We start from the raw sequence: 15,186 nt of genomic DNA on the forward strand, positions 1-15,186 counted from the left end.
CGAAGGCAGCCCCAGAGAAGCAGGCAGCTGTGCGCCCCTTGTAGCTGAGGGGTGGGCGCCCCGCCGGGTTACAGGGATGGGAGGTGGGGAGGTGAGAGGTGGGTCCTCAGGCTGGCTGCCTCTGGACCTGGTGGGCTACGGAGACCCAGGCCCAACCAGTAACCCCCAGTGATGTTGGGGAGCCCAGGGTGGTCACGGGACCGGAGGCAGCGTGGTGGCTCTCCCCACCTGACACAGCTGTGGCCCGGTCCCGAGGCCAGGCTGTCCACCATGTGGCCAGCGCCAGGAGGTCTGCGCGGCCCAGGCCAGCCCAGGGCCCGGGGACACGCAGCTGGCGGGCCCCTGCCGCCTGGGAGAGCCCCCGCTCTTCCACCCCAGTGGCTCTGCTGTGCAGGCCATTTACTCGCCTGCCTTCTCTTCCCCTTCCATTCCTCCCTCTAAATGCATGAAATGCTGACTGTGCACCCGAATGGGCGTGGTGGGGACCGAGTATGCCGACTGGAATAATTCTAGAACCAAAATAAAGCTGGGGCAGGAGGGAGGGGGCTTCCGGGGAGCCCTGCTCGCCCCAAATCACCTTTGTCTCCAGAAATCAGGGCCTTGGGCCTCGGTGCAGGTTGCTGTGAGCACGCCTTCCCCTGCTGCTGGGCGCCCGGAGGAGCAGGAGGGCCCTGTCTGGTTGGGGAGACCATCACAAGGACCAGTGCCATGAGGCTGCTGGGGAAGCTCTGAGAAGCGGCCCCGAGCCAGCCTGGCAGGGAGAATGCAGAAGGGAATATCAAGGAAGGCTGCCCAGTGGTGTCGCTGAGCTGTCTTCAGGGCAAGAGGGATAAGGCCAGAAAAGGGGGGTAAGACCAAAAAAGCCTTCCTGGTTGTGGGAACAGCATGTAGAAAAGGGCAGGAGTGGACAAAAATTTGGCCAATGCATCAACTTTGCTAAAGTTGGGGAGGATGGGGAGAAGGGAGCCCGGGGAAAGGTGGAGGGGAGACAGGCCGTGTGAGTTCAGTGAGTACTGCTGCCTGGCCTGCAACCCTGCAGACGTAGAGGTAGGTCTGTTGTTGGCTCCTTTTTTGCAGCTGTAGAAACTGAAACTCAGAGAGGCTAGGTAACTAGCCCAAGATCACACAGCCAGAGCATCTCAGAGCTGGGATTTGAGCTCAAGTTGTCTGGCTCCTGAGCTCATGACTTAACTACTAGACCACAATGCTGCCTTCCCCAGCTTCTCGACAGTGGGGCTGAGGGGCAGCAGAGAAGCCCCTCTGGATCCCAGGCTGCTCTGGTTTTCCCCTCCCCTGCTCTGGAAGATCACAGCAAGCATGGAAGGAGGAGAATGAGACAGGTCCTACAGGAGCCCAAGAAGGGTGGAAACCAGGGAAGGCTTCCTGGAGGAGATGGAGGCACCAGCCTCGCTGGGTGGCGAGGGCTGTGCAGGTGGAGGAGGGAGAGCAGCCTCGAGGCAGGGAAACTGCCTACGCAAAGGTGTCACAGGTGTCTGGGGAGCCACGCAGCCAGCTGGAGCTGGAAAGGCCAGGTGGGGCTGAGCTGGGGAAGCTTCATGTCCAGAGTGAGGCTGAAGGTCCTGGTCCTGCTGGCAGTGAGGCCCTGGGCAGGAGAGGTCAGCGGGAGGGAGGGGGGCAGGGAGGGGGAGCTACTCTAAGCTGCTCTGAAGTGATGACGAGGGACGTCAGCGAGGGCTGCTCTTGGTCAGTGAGGAGCTTCCCAGCTGCCTTTAGCAGGGCCCAAACCACGGTACTCCCATCTCTTCCTGCCTCTTCCTCCCCTGCCACCCCACTCTTCTCCCCGCTCCTCCAGCCCCAGGCCCGTGGGCCTGCTTCAAGGGTCCCAAGCCCCCTCTGTGTGGGAGCCCTCAGGAATAGCCGAGTCCCACCCAAGAGGACAGGTATGGAGGTCCCTGTCCTGACAGCGGCAGTGGCGGTCCAGGCCTGCGTGTGGGAGGAGCAGGATGAGCCACAGCAGCATCCAGAGGCGACAGCAGCTCGAAGCGTCACTTCCTCTCTCCTGCCTTGTCTATGCCTGCAGACACCTGAAGGGACAGACCAAAAAACTAAATGAACGCTCAGACTGGGCCACGGGGCTCCCTCACTCTCCACCCCATTATCAACCTTCCCATCCCACCCAGAAGGGTCAACAATGGCGAGGCAGGGACAAGTGGCCTGCGGCCCCAGCCCTGAGCTCCAGTTAAATGGCAGCCAGAGTTGGGTTGGTCTGGAGAGGCCAGACAGAAGGGAACTTGGGAGAAGAAGCCCTTCTGTGTTCCACCTGCCATAGGCTGGGTCTGCTGCTTACTTGCTGTGTGACAATTCCTTCCCTTCAAGAGCCTGTTTCTCCATCTGAAGAATGAGCGTATTAGTCAAGAAGGCCTCTAAAAGCACCCACACCCCCACTTATCAGCTGTGGGATCTTGGGCAAATTATCTATCCCCTTTGTGCCTCAGTTTCCTCATTTGTCAGAGGAGGATAAGAATTATACGTACTTCACGGGATGGAATTAAATGCCACATGCCAACTGACTGGCACACAGTGGGTGCTCAGTAAACGTGAGGTCAAGGCTTTGGGTGGAGGAGTTCTGGAGCTCTGGGATCTGGTGTTTGGGATGAAAGGGAGGGGAGGGGACATCGGGAGGGGACATCCCAGGAGGCATCGGGAGCAAAGTGTCTGTGTCCCCTTCCAAGGCATCCCAAGGGGCAGGACTGGGCCTATGAAGTTCTACCCCCTCTGTCACCAACTCCAGGGTGCCTGCATGTCCCTCCACTCCTTCAACCATCCATAAACACTCCACACCCCAAGCCAGGAACCCGAAGCAGAGCCGGCAGCGCCGGGTGATGACGGTGCAGGGAGCAGAGAGGCCACACGGGGGCAGCAGAGACCCGGCCCCGACAGCAGGGGATTCCGGCCTCAGGGAGAATGGGGGTGGGAGGTCAGAAAATGGGGCAGAGGGGCCAAGGCCAGGGGGGCCTTGGAGCAGATGGAGGCCGGAGGGTGGTCACCTGTCTACTGACCCGACACTCAGGTCATTCGCTGAATTCACTCATCCACGCAACTGTTGTTCCTTTACTTCTTCAGTTTGTAAATGCTTTTGAGGCAGCCCATCTTCCTTCCTTTCTCTCTCCCTTGCTCCTTCATTTTCCTTCCTTTTCCTTGTTTGTCCAGCCAGTGGACTGGACATAACATCCTGGGCCACAGCTGGATGCCAGCCTGGGGCAGGCACTCCTGTCTGGGATACAGAGATGGGTGGGACTCGGCTCCTGCCCTGGAGGTGCTCAAGGCTTGGCTGGGGGCTGGAAGATCCTGCCTGGCCACCTGCATCTGAAGGAGGGGATTCCACCTCAGGCCGAGGGCCTGGGGTCTGCAGGGCAGTGACCCACTGAGCAGGGTGCTGAAGGACTCTGGACCTGGGACTGGTGGGGCCCCAGGGGATGAGTCACCCACAAGCTGGTAGTGACCAGCAGCCACAGAACACAGTAAGACAGTAAACAGTACCCTGACCAGGCAGACTGTGACTTGGGCCGCCTCCCCACTCCAAAATAAACTCCAGGAAAACGGTGCCGTCCAGGGCCTGGCAATGTCTGAGATTTGGAGAAATTCCCTGCTAACCAGGGCAGATTTCCCCAGCCCAGTGACTAATCTCCCTCTCGCAGAATCAGGAGCACAGAGTGGGAGTGAGGCTGGGTTAACATCAGGAGACCTGGGTTGAAATCCTGGCTCTGGGTCGTGCTAGCCTGACACAAGCCAATGCCTTTCTCTGAGCCTCAGCTCCCGATCACCCACTCTGCCCAGCTCACAGTCTGAGCACTAAATGAAATAATGCACAGGAGGTGTGATGTTGGGAGACAGCCCAGCTTTGTCGCCAGACCTGGGTTCAAACTCAGAGCTCTGCCTCTTGCTAGCTGTGGATCTTAAACAAGAGCTTAAACCTCTCTGGGCCTCAAGTGTCCCATCTGTAAACCAGGGCTAACACTTCCCACCTGCTAGGGGACAGTGCCTCCACACGGTTGGCAATCCATTAATGGGCGCTGTTACTATTAGGAAATGTTCAGTGAGACTCTAAAGCATGACGCACATCAGGAGTGTCATTAGAGTGATTATCCCCATAGCAACCAAGGCCAAAAGCCTCTGTCTGACTCTCAGCTCCCTCCACCCCTGGTCTGGCCCCACCTGCCTCCCAGCCTTGCCACCCAAAGCCTGATGACAGCAGTAGTGGAGAGACTAGGGGATGACGAGGCTGACAGCTGATCATTGGGGGATGGGGTCCCTCCCCACCACTCCTTGGGGCGGGGAGCCCTGATCAGTGTCTACACACCCAGCCTGGTGCCAGGTCACTGCCCAGCCCTTTGGTGGTTTCGGGGAGGAAGGGGCCTAAAGGGTGGGGATGTCCTGGGGCACTCCCTCCATCCAGGTGAGGCTTCATTCAGCCTGCTGACTGTGGCCCTGGGTGAGCCTGGAATGGGAGTCAGGGGTCTGGGCTCTGCCTCTGTGCAGTAGGGGCCGTGACTCTTGCCCTGGCTGCCTCTTTGGGCCACAGTGAGGTTTAAAGGGGGCTGAGGGTGGTTTTTCACCTGCCTGGCTTGGAACTCCATGAGGAATGATGTCATGACCTGTGTGGGGAAGGGTGTGAAACCCCAAGACTTCTGCCCTCTGTTTGTCTGAGCTTCAGTGAAAACAGTCCAAGATCTGGGGGGCCCTTGTGCCCATTTTTTAAATACATGTTTTGACTCTGGCTACTAACAGGGGTGGGAGGTCAGGTGACAGTGAGTTTCCAGTTCAATTCTGTCTCTATTCCTGGCATTCAAAGTGCTCCACTCTCCAGGCCCTAATTAACCCTCAGCCTCACCCCTGCACCAGCTCCCCAAACCAACCTCACCATCATCACAGGGAAGAACCACACCACGCCCCCCAACCCCCGGCAAAGGATCCCCCCTCCCCCTTACCTCCATACCTTGCACGTGCTGTTGCCTCCGTTTGGAACACTTTTTCCTTCCACCATCTAACTGTGTCTCCCTTTTTACTGCAGACTCTGGCCCCTCTTCTCAGAAGGGTTTCCTGACCACCCCCAACCCGGGTGCAGAGCCCCTCTTCCCGACTCCCATCCACTGCCTGTCTCCCCCACTGTTGTAGCTCTTATCACAGTGACGTCCTGCCTGTCTCCCATTCTCGGCTGTGGGAGACTTTTACTTCAACTGTTCAGGGTCCCCAGGTCCTTGGGCACAGGGAGCCATCAGTGTTGGTTAAATTATAAGAATCACTCACACATGGCACCACCAACCACGTACCAGACCCTACTCTAAGCACTTTACAGATGGAAGGTTCCATCGCTTTCTCCAGACCATGACCGAGGCAGAAGTGAGACCCGCCCGTAGTGAGACTTCCTGGTGCTGGCTGGGGGAGGGTAGGCCCAGCTGGCAGTGCCAGTGACTAACGCATAAGGGCCTGCCGGATCACCCCCTTCCCACCTGCCCTGAAGCACCTGCAGGGAGGCCGTGGTGTGGAGGGCTTCTCCAGAACCCTGGGGAAACGCACGTTCATTCATTCACTCATTCATTCATCCATCAAAAGTCACCAGCTCCTGCTGGGTGCCCCGCCTAGACTGGGCACCAGGGACCCAGTCCCTGTCCCCAGCAAGCTGGTGGGCCAGCAGGGCTGACTCCCACCTTCCTTCTCCCGGGGAAGTGGGCCAGGACCCTCCTCTTTCCCCGTCCACACCGTCACTGCCCAGCTACATGTCTGCTCCCCATCAGACCAGGGTGCGCTCCTGAGGACGGAGGCCGAGTCTCGGTGCCCCCTCCTGTGGCCTCAGCGCCCCACACAGAGGTGTGTCTTTCTCTGGCCGCCTGGGACTTGGGACCTGGGACCTGGGACGGGAGGGGCAGGGCCGAGCCGGCGCCAGGCCACGGAGTCCGCCCGGCCCCTCACCTGAGCCGCCAGCCGCCGCCCGCACTTCCTCGCTCCGCCCCGCTCCGCCCCTTCCACATTCCTGCCCCGCCGGCCCCGAGGCCGCCGCTCCGCTCGCGCCCGGCCCTCCCTCCGCCGCCCCGCGATGAAGGCGGCCCAGGCCGCGGGCCAGGAGGCGCCGCCCGGCGCGCGGTCCGTCAAGGTGGTCCTGGTGGGCGACGGCGGCTGCGGGAAGACGTCGCTGCTGATGGTCTTCGCCGAGGGCGCCTTCCCCGAGGTGAGCGCCGGCCCGTCGGGCACAGCGGGGCGCCGCGGCCTGGGTGCATCCTTCCCCACCCCGGGAGGGACGTGCGCCCGTCCTGCCTCCCCGCAGAGCGTGGGGTTGAAGGCAGTTCTCACTTTGCCCGCGGGAGTGACATCGCCTGTCAAGTGCCAAGAATGCCACCTACCTGGGGGAGGTGTCCCGGGGACTGACTTAGGCAGCCTGGGGAACGTAGCGGGTCCTAAGAGAGCACTTGGTGGCACAGCATGGCTAAGGCGGACGGACAGCCTTGGCTTCAAATCACGGCTTTGCGACTTACAGCTGTGCGCCCTGGGGCAAGCCGCTTACCCTCTCTGTGCCTGTTTCCTTAACTGCGTAATAGGAATAACGGTGGTGCCCACCTCCCAGGGTCGCAGTGATGAGAGAGTTCATACAGGTCAGGGGCTCAGCTCTGAGCTGCAACAGGAAGCACTCACTGAAAAGTGGCCAGCGTTTTTCTTGGGAGACATCGTGTCTTCCCCCAGCTCTTGCCCCTACAGTGGATGTCCCGTGGGCTCAGCCTTGGCGGGTAAGAGCACACCAGCCTCTCAGACAGCTGGGTTAGCACCTCAGTCTCCTCCAACAAACTCTGGGGCCCTCAGTACTTTGCTCAGCCTCTGTGAGCCTCCCACCCCTCACTCGACCTCGCCGGGGTGGTGGTGAGGTGGAAGGTAAGGCTGAGAGACGGCCCCGAGTTGCACCTGGCATGTCCTTGATGCCTGAGCATGTGGACTGTCATTCCTTCACCGGCATGCCTACCACCTGTCCAGGCGGACTCAGCGGCACCAGGACGGGGGCTGGACACACCCACCTACCGTGCCCCACTCAGCCCAGTTCCCCTGGGAGTCCACGCATGGGTCTGCTTCCAGCATCACCTCCCCCCTCCTGCTGATCCCAGCCCCCGCCAAAGCCCTGGGGTGGTACAGCACTGGGGGGTTGGATGGGGGAGGCAGGAGCAGCCGGGCCTGCTAACCCAGAGTCAGCCTTTCTTTCCACTGTGGCAGCATCGAGCCGACTCTTGCTTTGTGGTTTTTGGAGCTGATGTCACATCCTTTGGCCAGTCACATTTTTTTTAGCTGTGGGGGAGGGATGTGTTTCCAGGCCCCCCAGATGCTGCCTGTGAGAACCCAACAATTACGGCAGTGCGGGGAGCACCACAGAGTGCCACAGAGAGGCTGGGCCAGCCGGGGCCCAGGAGAAGTGCTGGGAGGGGTGGTCCCTCACCACCACTGTCCTGGGCTCTGAGACGGCCTTGTGGGTGAGACCCATCCCAATTGCAGAGAGGTTACAGTGCGGAAATGGGCATCTCACAGTTGATGGACAGTGTGTGTTTTTCACAATTTTTTTTAAATTAATTAATTATTATTATTATTTTTGGCTGCGTTGGGTCTTTGTTGCTGCACGCAGGCTTTCTCTAGTTGCAGCGAGTGGGGGCTACTTTTCGTTGTGGTGCGCGGGCTTCTCCTGGTGGTGGCTTCTCTTGTTGAGGAGCACGGGCTGTAGGCGCACGGGCTTCAGTAGTTGTGGCTCACGGGCTCTAGAGCGCAGGCTCAGTAGTTGTGGCTTGCAGTCTCAGTAGTTGTGGCTCGCGGGCTCTAGAGCGCAGGCTCGGTAGTTGTGGCGCACGGGCTTAGTCGCTCCGCGGCATGTGGGATTTTCCTGGACCAGGGCTTGAACCGGTGTCACCTGCCTTGGCAGGCGGATTCTTAACCACTGCGCCACCAGGGAAGTCCGGACAGTGCATGGTGAAGGACACTCTGAAGGGAAAGGGAGAGCGTGCCTGTCACCAGAGGGCTAGACCTGCCTTGTCTAGGTTCCTCTCCTGTTTGGGGACCCTGATTTCCCGGGACCTGTCTGCCTCCAGGCACAAGAGACACCTCTCCATTCATTCATTCATTCATTCATTCATTCATTTATCTATCTATCTATTTATTTATTTATTTATTTATCTATCTATTTATCTATCTATCTATTTATCTATCTATCTATTTATCTATCTATCTATTTATCTATCTATCTATCTATCTAGGCACCGCCCGGCTTGCGGGATCTTAGTTCCCCGACCAGGTTTCGAACCCAGGCCCCAGCACAGAAAGCACAGGGTCCTAACCACTGGACCACCAGGGAATTCCCAAGAGACCTCTTCATTTAAAAGAAACACAAGGTCTGAGAGCTGGCAAGGCCTTCATTTTACAGATGGGAAAACTGAGGCCAGAGAGAAGAGTCTTGCCTCAGGGCACAGGGCCCCACAGTGTCTCCCGGTCTGTGGTTCCCCCATCCAGCCCTGAGCAAGGGAGCAAGGCCTGGGCACCCAAGATGCAGGCGGTCCAGCACGCCCCTTGGTGCAAAGGGCTTGTGTCGTGGCAGGGTTTTGAAAACCTTCTCCTCTGTTGCTCAGACCCTGTCTGTAAAAGCTCCCTCTCTTCATTCCTGCACTTGTGTAAAAGCCCGTCCTGCTTCCATTCATCTAGCCTTTGTGAAGAGGGGATGAGCTCAGGTGCAGCAGGCCTGGGGTGGAGGGGCCTCTGGCCTGGGTGACCTCCCCCTGGGGCCAGGCAGGGCAGGTAAGAGAGACAGAAACAGGGGCATCCCGGTTGGATTGTGAAAGGTTGAGAGGCAAAGGAGGGACCCCCAAAAGCTAGGAGCTCCCCAGGGCAGGCAATGAGTCTTTATTAGTTGCTCCCGGGTGTCCAGAATTGGATCCAGAGAGGGTGCTCATGAATGAATGAATGAATGAATGAGTGAGTGAGTGAATGAGCAAACATAGGTTAATGTCATTCCAGGAGGAGGGGACAGCAGGAAGGAAGGCTCAGAAATGGGACAGTCTGGACGAGGACAGAGATAAAAATAACAGTCCTGGCACGTGTAGAGTGCTTATTTTCTACCAGGCCCTGTGCTCAGGGCTCCGCAAGAAGCACCTCCTTGAATCCTTTCAGCAACATGCTGCGCTGGGGGCTCTAATAGACCCACTTTATAGTCGCGGAGGAGGCCAGGGAGGTTCGGTGCCTTGGGAGGGTGCACAGCTACGGAGTGGCAGCTCTAGGCCTCCACCCCACCAGCCAACTCCCTCCCAGAAACTACTCCCCTCTGCTGACTTCCAAAGAGCGGTAGTGCCGCGGGCACTCCTGGGCTCTGGCCTGGGCACTGGGACCACCCACTTCAGATGCTGCCTTCTCAGCTGCCCCCTTGACCCCTTCTTCCTCAGAGCTACACCCCCACGGCATTCGAGCAGCTCACCATGAATCTGCACGTGAAGGGCAAACCCGTGCACCTCCACATCTGGGACACAGCAGGTGGGTGCCAGGCTGGGGGAGGGGCAGAGTGGGAGGAAGGGCCCCACTCCCTTCCTTCCGAACCGGGGAGGCCAACTCGTCTCCAGGGAACAGGTGTTGGCCAGGATTAGGGCCCCCGGGAGCCTGAACCCTCCTCGCTTCGGCATCTGTGTCTGCTGCTTCCCCAGGACACGAGCAGCCCACCATGTCCTGGAGACGAATCGGAGCTCTTAGCTCTCAAGGGGTGGACTGTTTCTGGCCTCCTGAGCGGTCCACCCTGGCTTTAGCTTCTGTAAGATCTGTTTGAACGTGACCTCTGCCCTCTAGCCTCCTGACCTAGCCCACCAGAGGGTTCAGAGTCAAATCTGCATCAGAACTCAAAGCTAAACTCCAGGAATCCCAGCAGCCCCCTTACCTTGGTTGGGCTGTGATATCTTTGCCCAGGTCCCACCTGCCTCTTTCTCCTCATCCCCCATCTCCGCCCCAAGTCCAGGGCAAAGCAGGCTTCTGAGTGATGGCCTCAGACATCCCCCACTCCTTCCAGAACAGTGCTCTCTCAGCAGTGGTCTCGCCCAGGCCAGGGCTGGCACGTCCCACAGGCCAGCCAGGGGAACACAGCCCCGAGGGGGACATTCACATGGATCCTGAGGCACAGATCTAGGCCCTGATCCAGATCCTCCCCACCCACACCCGCCCCTGGTCTTGGTTGGGGTGACCTCCCTGATGCTGGGGAGGTGCTGACAATGGGCAGGAAATCTGGAGGGAGTGACCACCCCTATTCTACCCAGGGCAAGTCGACTACGACCGCCTGCGGCCCCTGTTCTACCCCGACGCCAGCGTCCTGCTCCTCTGCTTTGACGTCACCAGCCCATACAGCTTTGACAACATCTCTAACCGGGTGGGTACAGGGGGTGGGGGGCAGGGAGGGCCAGCCCCATAGCCGGGCCACTCTGCTCCACCCCTACCCTTGACCCAGCAGACTGTCAGAGCTCGGCAGGCCCTGGATGACATCGGGTCCAGTGCCTTTGGCATAAATATGGGGAAACTGAGGCCTAGAGAGACTTAGCCAGGGTCCCGCAGGGATTTGGTGGCAGGGTCTGGACTGGCCCTCTGACTCCCGGTCCAGTGCTCCTTGTCTGCCCCATACTGCAGACTCAGAACGCTGTGACTCTTTCTACCGTGACCCCGCCTGAAGATGCTGGGCGACCCAGAGGGCCCTGCATCTCCCCAGCCTGGGCCTGCCCAAGGTCAAACGAGCCATCAGTTTCCAGCAGCTCTCAGCCTCCATCAGTGTGACTGCTGGCTCCCAGCGGCCTCCCAGGATGTCCCCCAGTTATCTCAGAGGTTCCCGAGGCTGCACACAGGTGTCAGGGAAACGGTCCCTTGAGTTCCTCTGCTCCTACCCAGCAGCCACGGCCCCGCCCCCACTGCTGCCAGGGCCTCCATGCGTGTGTGAATGGCATGCTCCAGGGTTCCTCAGAGCACAGCCAGTGACAGCATTTGTAACCATAACCACAACGATGATGGCAGCATTTACTGAGAACTTACTGTGTGCCAGGTACTGTTCTAGGCACCAAGGACCAGGCAAGTGGTGGCTGGGACCAGGGTGCCAGCAGAGGGGGTGGTGAGAGGCCAGCGGATATTGAATCTGTTCGGAAGGCAGAACCGAACCGTCAGCGTTTGCAGATGGATTGGACATGGGTGGGAGAGAGACATTTGATCAGAGCACCTGGAAGGTGGTCTTGCCATTTCCCAAGATGAGAAGGAGCAAGCTGGGGGCAGGGAGGTGGGCGATGGAGGCCCGTTGGGCATCCCAGCGGAGGGTCAGGCAGGCAGGCAGAAGTCTGAGGGTGCAGTTCCCGGGAGGGGGCAGGGCTGGGCAGATCCATTTAGGAGTTGCTGGTGGGGAAGAGCTGTGGGCTGGGCGTGGGGGAGAGGGGGGCTGTCACCTGGAGACCTGAGGTCAACCGGGAGAGTGCGGCCCTGGGGTGAAGCACAGACCAGGTCTGAGAGGAGGGAGTGATCGCTGACGTCAGGGCTCAGGTAGGATGAGGTCTGAGGCTTCCCTGTTGCATTTAGCAAAGTGGAGTCAGGGGAGGAGACCCTTTTCAAGGGCAGTTTTGTGGAGGGGAGGATTTGCCGGGACCGCACACCGGCCCCATCTGGCTCCAGAAGCCAGACGGTTTGATGTCAATTTTTCCTGAAACTGAGCAGGCGTGTGCTGCTGGAGATCTAAAGCCTGGATTCCAGGCTCCCAGGTTATAGTTGAGACTGAAATAACCAGGCCCTGGAGCCTCACATTCCAAAGAGCAGCTGACACGGGACAGGAGTGCCCCCTCCAACAGGCAAACAGCTGCTGCGACCATTTTGTGAGCTGCTTTAGTTTTAAAGCCTCACTGATTTCTTTATATATTTTACCCTGTTGGGGAGATGGTCATGGGACCCCTTACCTTGCAGAGGTAGGATTCTAGAGCAGATGGGAACCGGGCTCTGGGTGCCACCCCCTGGGTTCAAATTCTGCCACTTCCAGTTGCGTGACCAAGGCCAAGTTATATAACCTCTCCGAGCTGCAGTTAGTGCATGGGTACAATGGGATTGATGATAGAACTTGCTTCATAGGGACCCGGGGGGTTAATGTGTTCATTACATGTAAAGTCTTAGCCTGGCACAGAGTAGTTCTCCCTAAACTGGCTTTGCTGATTATTGCTGTGGGAGTCTACCTGGAGGGCAGGAGAGCGGCCCACTCCCCTGATGGCTCACACACACCCCCTCACCACCTCCCTCCCCACAGTGGTACCCGGAGGTGAATCACTTCTGCAAGGAGGTGCCCATCATCGTCGTGGGCTGCAAGACTGACCTGCGCAAGGACAAGTTGCTGGTGAAGAAGCTGCGGAAAAATAGGTTGGAACCTGTGACCTACCACAGGGTAGGAAACCTAGCCCGGGGCGTGGGGGTAGGGGTGCCAGGAGAGGAAACCCCTAGGGTAACGCTGCTCCGGCCCAGCCTCTCAGCAGCGCCAGACATCTGGCACCCACGGGGTGTGGGTCAGGGTAGGGGTTGTTTTAGAGGCAGTCATGGTCAAGAACTGCCGGGCTTGGACGTTTCCAGCTGTGGGATGGAGAGTGAGTGAGTGCGGGGCACATCAGATGGTCCTGCCTACCTGCTTCACAGCCGGGGGGGACCCCCAGGTCTTCAGTCCGCAGGCCGCTCTCTGCAGCATGCCTGGGTCAGGCCGGGAAGTTAATTAGTTGATGCCTCGAGAGGCAGAGACCCAGCCGGGAACTGAGGCAGGAAACCCAGTGAAGCCATCGATGGGCTTGGTCAGGCCAGGGGACAGGAGCTGTGGGTGTCCTAGGAAGACGCACCTAGGATGGCCAAGGGGGCTGGGGGTTGGCTGGACATGAGACCCCAGCGGCACCCACCTGACGGCGGCCTGGTCCACTCTCCCTGTTAGGGCCAGGAGATGGCACGGGCCGTGGGCGCCGTGGCCTACCTCGAGTGCTCGGCTCTGCTCCAGGAGAACGTCCACACCATCTTCCAGGAGGCGGCCAAGGTGGCCCTCAGCAGCCGCCGTCGCAACTTCTGGAGGCGGATTACCCAGAGCTGTTGTGTGGTGACCTGATGGCCTGGGGCGCTCCTTCCCTGACCACACCAGCAGCTCAGGAAGGAGCTGGGCACGGACCTTCTGGCCAGTTGGCTGGGCTGGACCTAGTCCCCAGGCTGTGACCTCTGAACTGTACCTCAAACAGATGGGCACTACCGAGGCCGGGCCCCTGACCCTGGTGCTGGTATCCCTGGACTGGAGAGAAACCCCTCTGAGGCCTGAGGAAGAGGGTTCCCGGGCTCACCAGCCCTGTGGAGGGCTAGGCCTGGAGACCCCTGGAATCACTCCCAGCTCACAGCCCTGGACTACACATCCTGGAGCGGCCTGTGCAACCTGGCGCCACCTCGTGGCTCTTCCCGCGGCTGCACCTTCAGGACCCGGTGGTGCTAGGACCCTCCAGCCAGAACTCACACCCTGCCCCCATCCCCCTTCGCCCTGCCCATCCCAGTGGTAACTGTAACACTAAAATGACATCACTTGTCAGTTGCATCACGCCTCTTGTTTCGAAATGCCTTTACACACATGTTCCATGGTGGGTAAGAGCACACCCCACGTAGGCACTGGATCCAGTGTAACTACCTGGATCCAAACCCGGCTTTATCACTTTAGAACCCTGGGCAACTTACTTGAACTCTCTGGGCCTCTCGTCTGTGAAATGGGACCAATCACAGATGACCTCATGGAGCTTTGGGATGAGTAAGAGCGTCATGAGACACCTGCGAAGAACTTCGCAGGTGCCTGGCACACAGTAAGTGCTCACAAAAGGTTCACAAGTATCACTTTTCTTTATGATAAATACAATAGACAATATTCTATAGATGTAATGTATGTAATATGATTGATAAAATGGGTAGTCAGGGTTCTCCAGAAAAATAGAGCCAATAGGCTATATATACAGAGAGAGATTTTAAGGAATTGGTTCCCGCGATTGTGGAGGCTGGCAAGTCCGAAACCTGTAGGGCAGGCTGGAGGTCGATGTTGCAGTCTTTTTTTTTTTTTAATATTTATTTATTTATTTATTTTGGCTGTGCCGGGTCTTAGTTGCGGCACGTGGGATCTTCGTTGCAGCACGTGGACTTCTTAGTAGCAGCATGCGTGCGGGATCCAGTTCCCCGACCAGGGATCGAACCTGGGCCCCCTGCATTGGGAGTGCAGAGTCTTACCCACTGGACCACCAGGGAAATCCCAGTGTTGCAGTGTTGAGTCTGAATTCTGCAGGGCAGCAGGCTGGAAATTCAGACAGGGTTTCCGTGTTACTCACTTGAGGCAGAATTCCTTCTTCCTTGGGAAACCTCAGTCTTTTCTTTTCAGGCCTTCAATTGACTGGATGAGGTCCACCCACACAGAACCAGCCACTAACACCCACCCCCTCAGTTTCATTAGGAAACAGCTCCAGGGGTGGGACCGCTTCCTCCAGGTGAGGGCTCTTGGCTCAGGTTACAGAGCTGAGCTGAGGCAGAGGAAGTGATGTTAGGGACCTGCTCAGAAAACCCCACCTGGATTACAGGCTCCACTCCAGGGTTTTAATATAAGCTGCTCAGGGGTGGGAAACAACTTTTCCTGGCCTAGATTTCTAGCCTGATTGCTCCTTCCCCAAGCACACCCCATGCCCAGAATGTTCTTCCTTCTTCTCTCCTTCCTGCCCTCCCCAGCCCAGTGAGCTAAGCCCAGTTCACACATCTCCTCTAATTTCCCAAAATGTGAGTCCCTGGAACCCTTGATAGTTATTTGGCTAGGAAGCTTTTCACACTGACTTCTTGCACCAGACCTGGGCTTCCCTGAAGTCAGGCTCTTCGTCTCCCTCATCTCTTTGTTCCCAGACCCCAGCTGGGGATGTGGCTTGGCCTCTTGGCATTGCTGAGAGGCAGAGTGTTCCGTCTCTGGAGTCAGTAGCAGATCTGGGTTCGAATCCTAGTCCTGCCATTTTCCAGAGCCATGTGATTTTATGAGAGTTACACTCTTTGAGTCATCTGGCAAATGTAGGTAATCATGCCCGTCCTAGAGCGTTGCTGTGAGGGTAAAGTGACAAACTGCTCGTGAGGTGCCTAGCACAGTGCCAGGAATAAAGGAGGTGTGCAGGGAACACGGGCTGGATTGCA

At 58.2% G+C, this 15,186-nt stretch overlaps 1 protein-coding gene and 1 non-coding gene across 3 annotated transcripts; one reads left to right on the forward strand and one right to left on the reverse strand.

Annotated features, from left to right (window-relative positions):
- The first annotated feature begins 5,879 nt into the window (after positions 1-5,879).
- RHOD (ras homolog family member D) lies at positions 5,880-13,572 on the forward strand. Of its 2 annotated transcripts, XM_036860649.1 has the most exons (6): positions 6,055-6,187; positions 6,555-6,740; positions 9,417-9,504; positions 10,272-10,381; positions 12,275-12,409; positions 12,938-13,572. In XM_036860649.1, exons 2-6 carry the CDS (start codon positions 6,591-6,593, stop codon positions 13,103-13,105), a joined length of 651 nt encoding a protein of 216 aa, XP_036716544.1. In that variant the 5' UTR covers positions 6,055-6,187; positions 6,555-6,590; the 3' UTR covers positions 13,106-13,572. The 2 variants fall into 2 exon arrangements, with proteins under 2 accessions (XP_036716545.1, XP_036716544.1); XM_036860650.1 differs by lacking the exon at positions 6,555-6,740 and having other exon boundaries at positions 5,880-6,187.
- A 623-nt stretch (positions 13,573-14,195) lies between these two features.
- TRNAG-CCC lies at positions 14,196-14,268 on the reverse strand. Its single transcript has one exon. It is a non-coding gene; the product is annotated as a tRNA-Gly (tRNA).
- Positions 14,269-15,186: the final 918 nt, after the last annotated feature.

The sequence above is a fragment of the Balaenoptera musculus genome, chromosome 8, assembly GCF_009873245.2.
Source record: "Balaenoptera musculus isolate JJ_BM4_2016_0621 chromosome 8, mBalMus1.pri.v3, whole genome shotgun sequence".
NCBI classification, from domain to species: Eukaryota; Metazoa; Chordata; class Mammalia; order Artiodactyla; family Balaenopteridae; genus Balaenoptera; species Balaenoptera musculus.

Bases quoted from the DNA above. Each gene is read 5' to 3' on its own strand.
- RHOD (XM_036860649.1), top strand. From the start codon at position 6,591: ATGAGAGAGTTCATACAGGTCAGGGGCTCAGCTCTGAGCTGCAACAGG. The intron at 9,505-10,271 runs GTGGGTGCCAGG...TATTCTACCCAG, and splicing joins CCACATCTGGGACACAGCAG to GGCAAGTCGACTACGACCGC. The intron at 12,410-12,937 runs GTAGGAAACCTA...TCTCCCTGTTAG, and splicing joins AACCTGTGACCTACCACAGG to GGCCAGGAGATGGCACGGGC.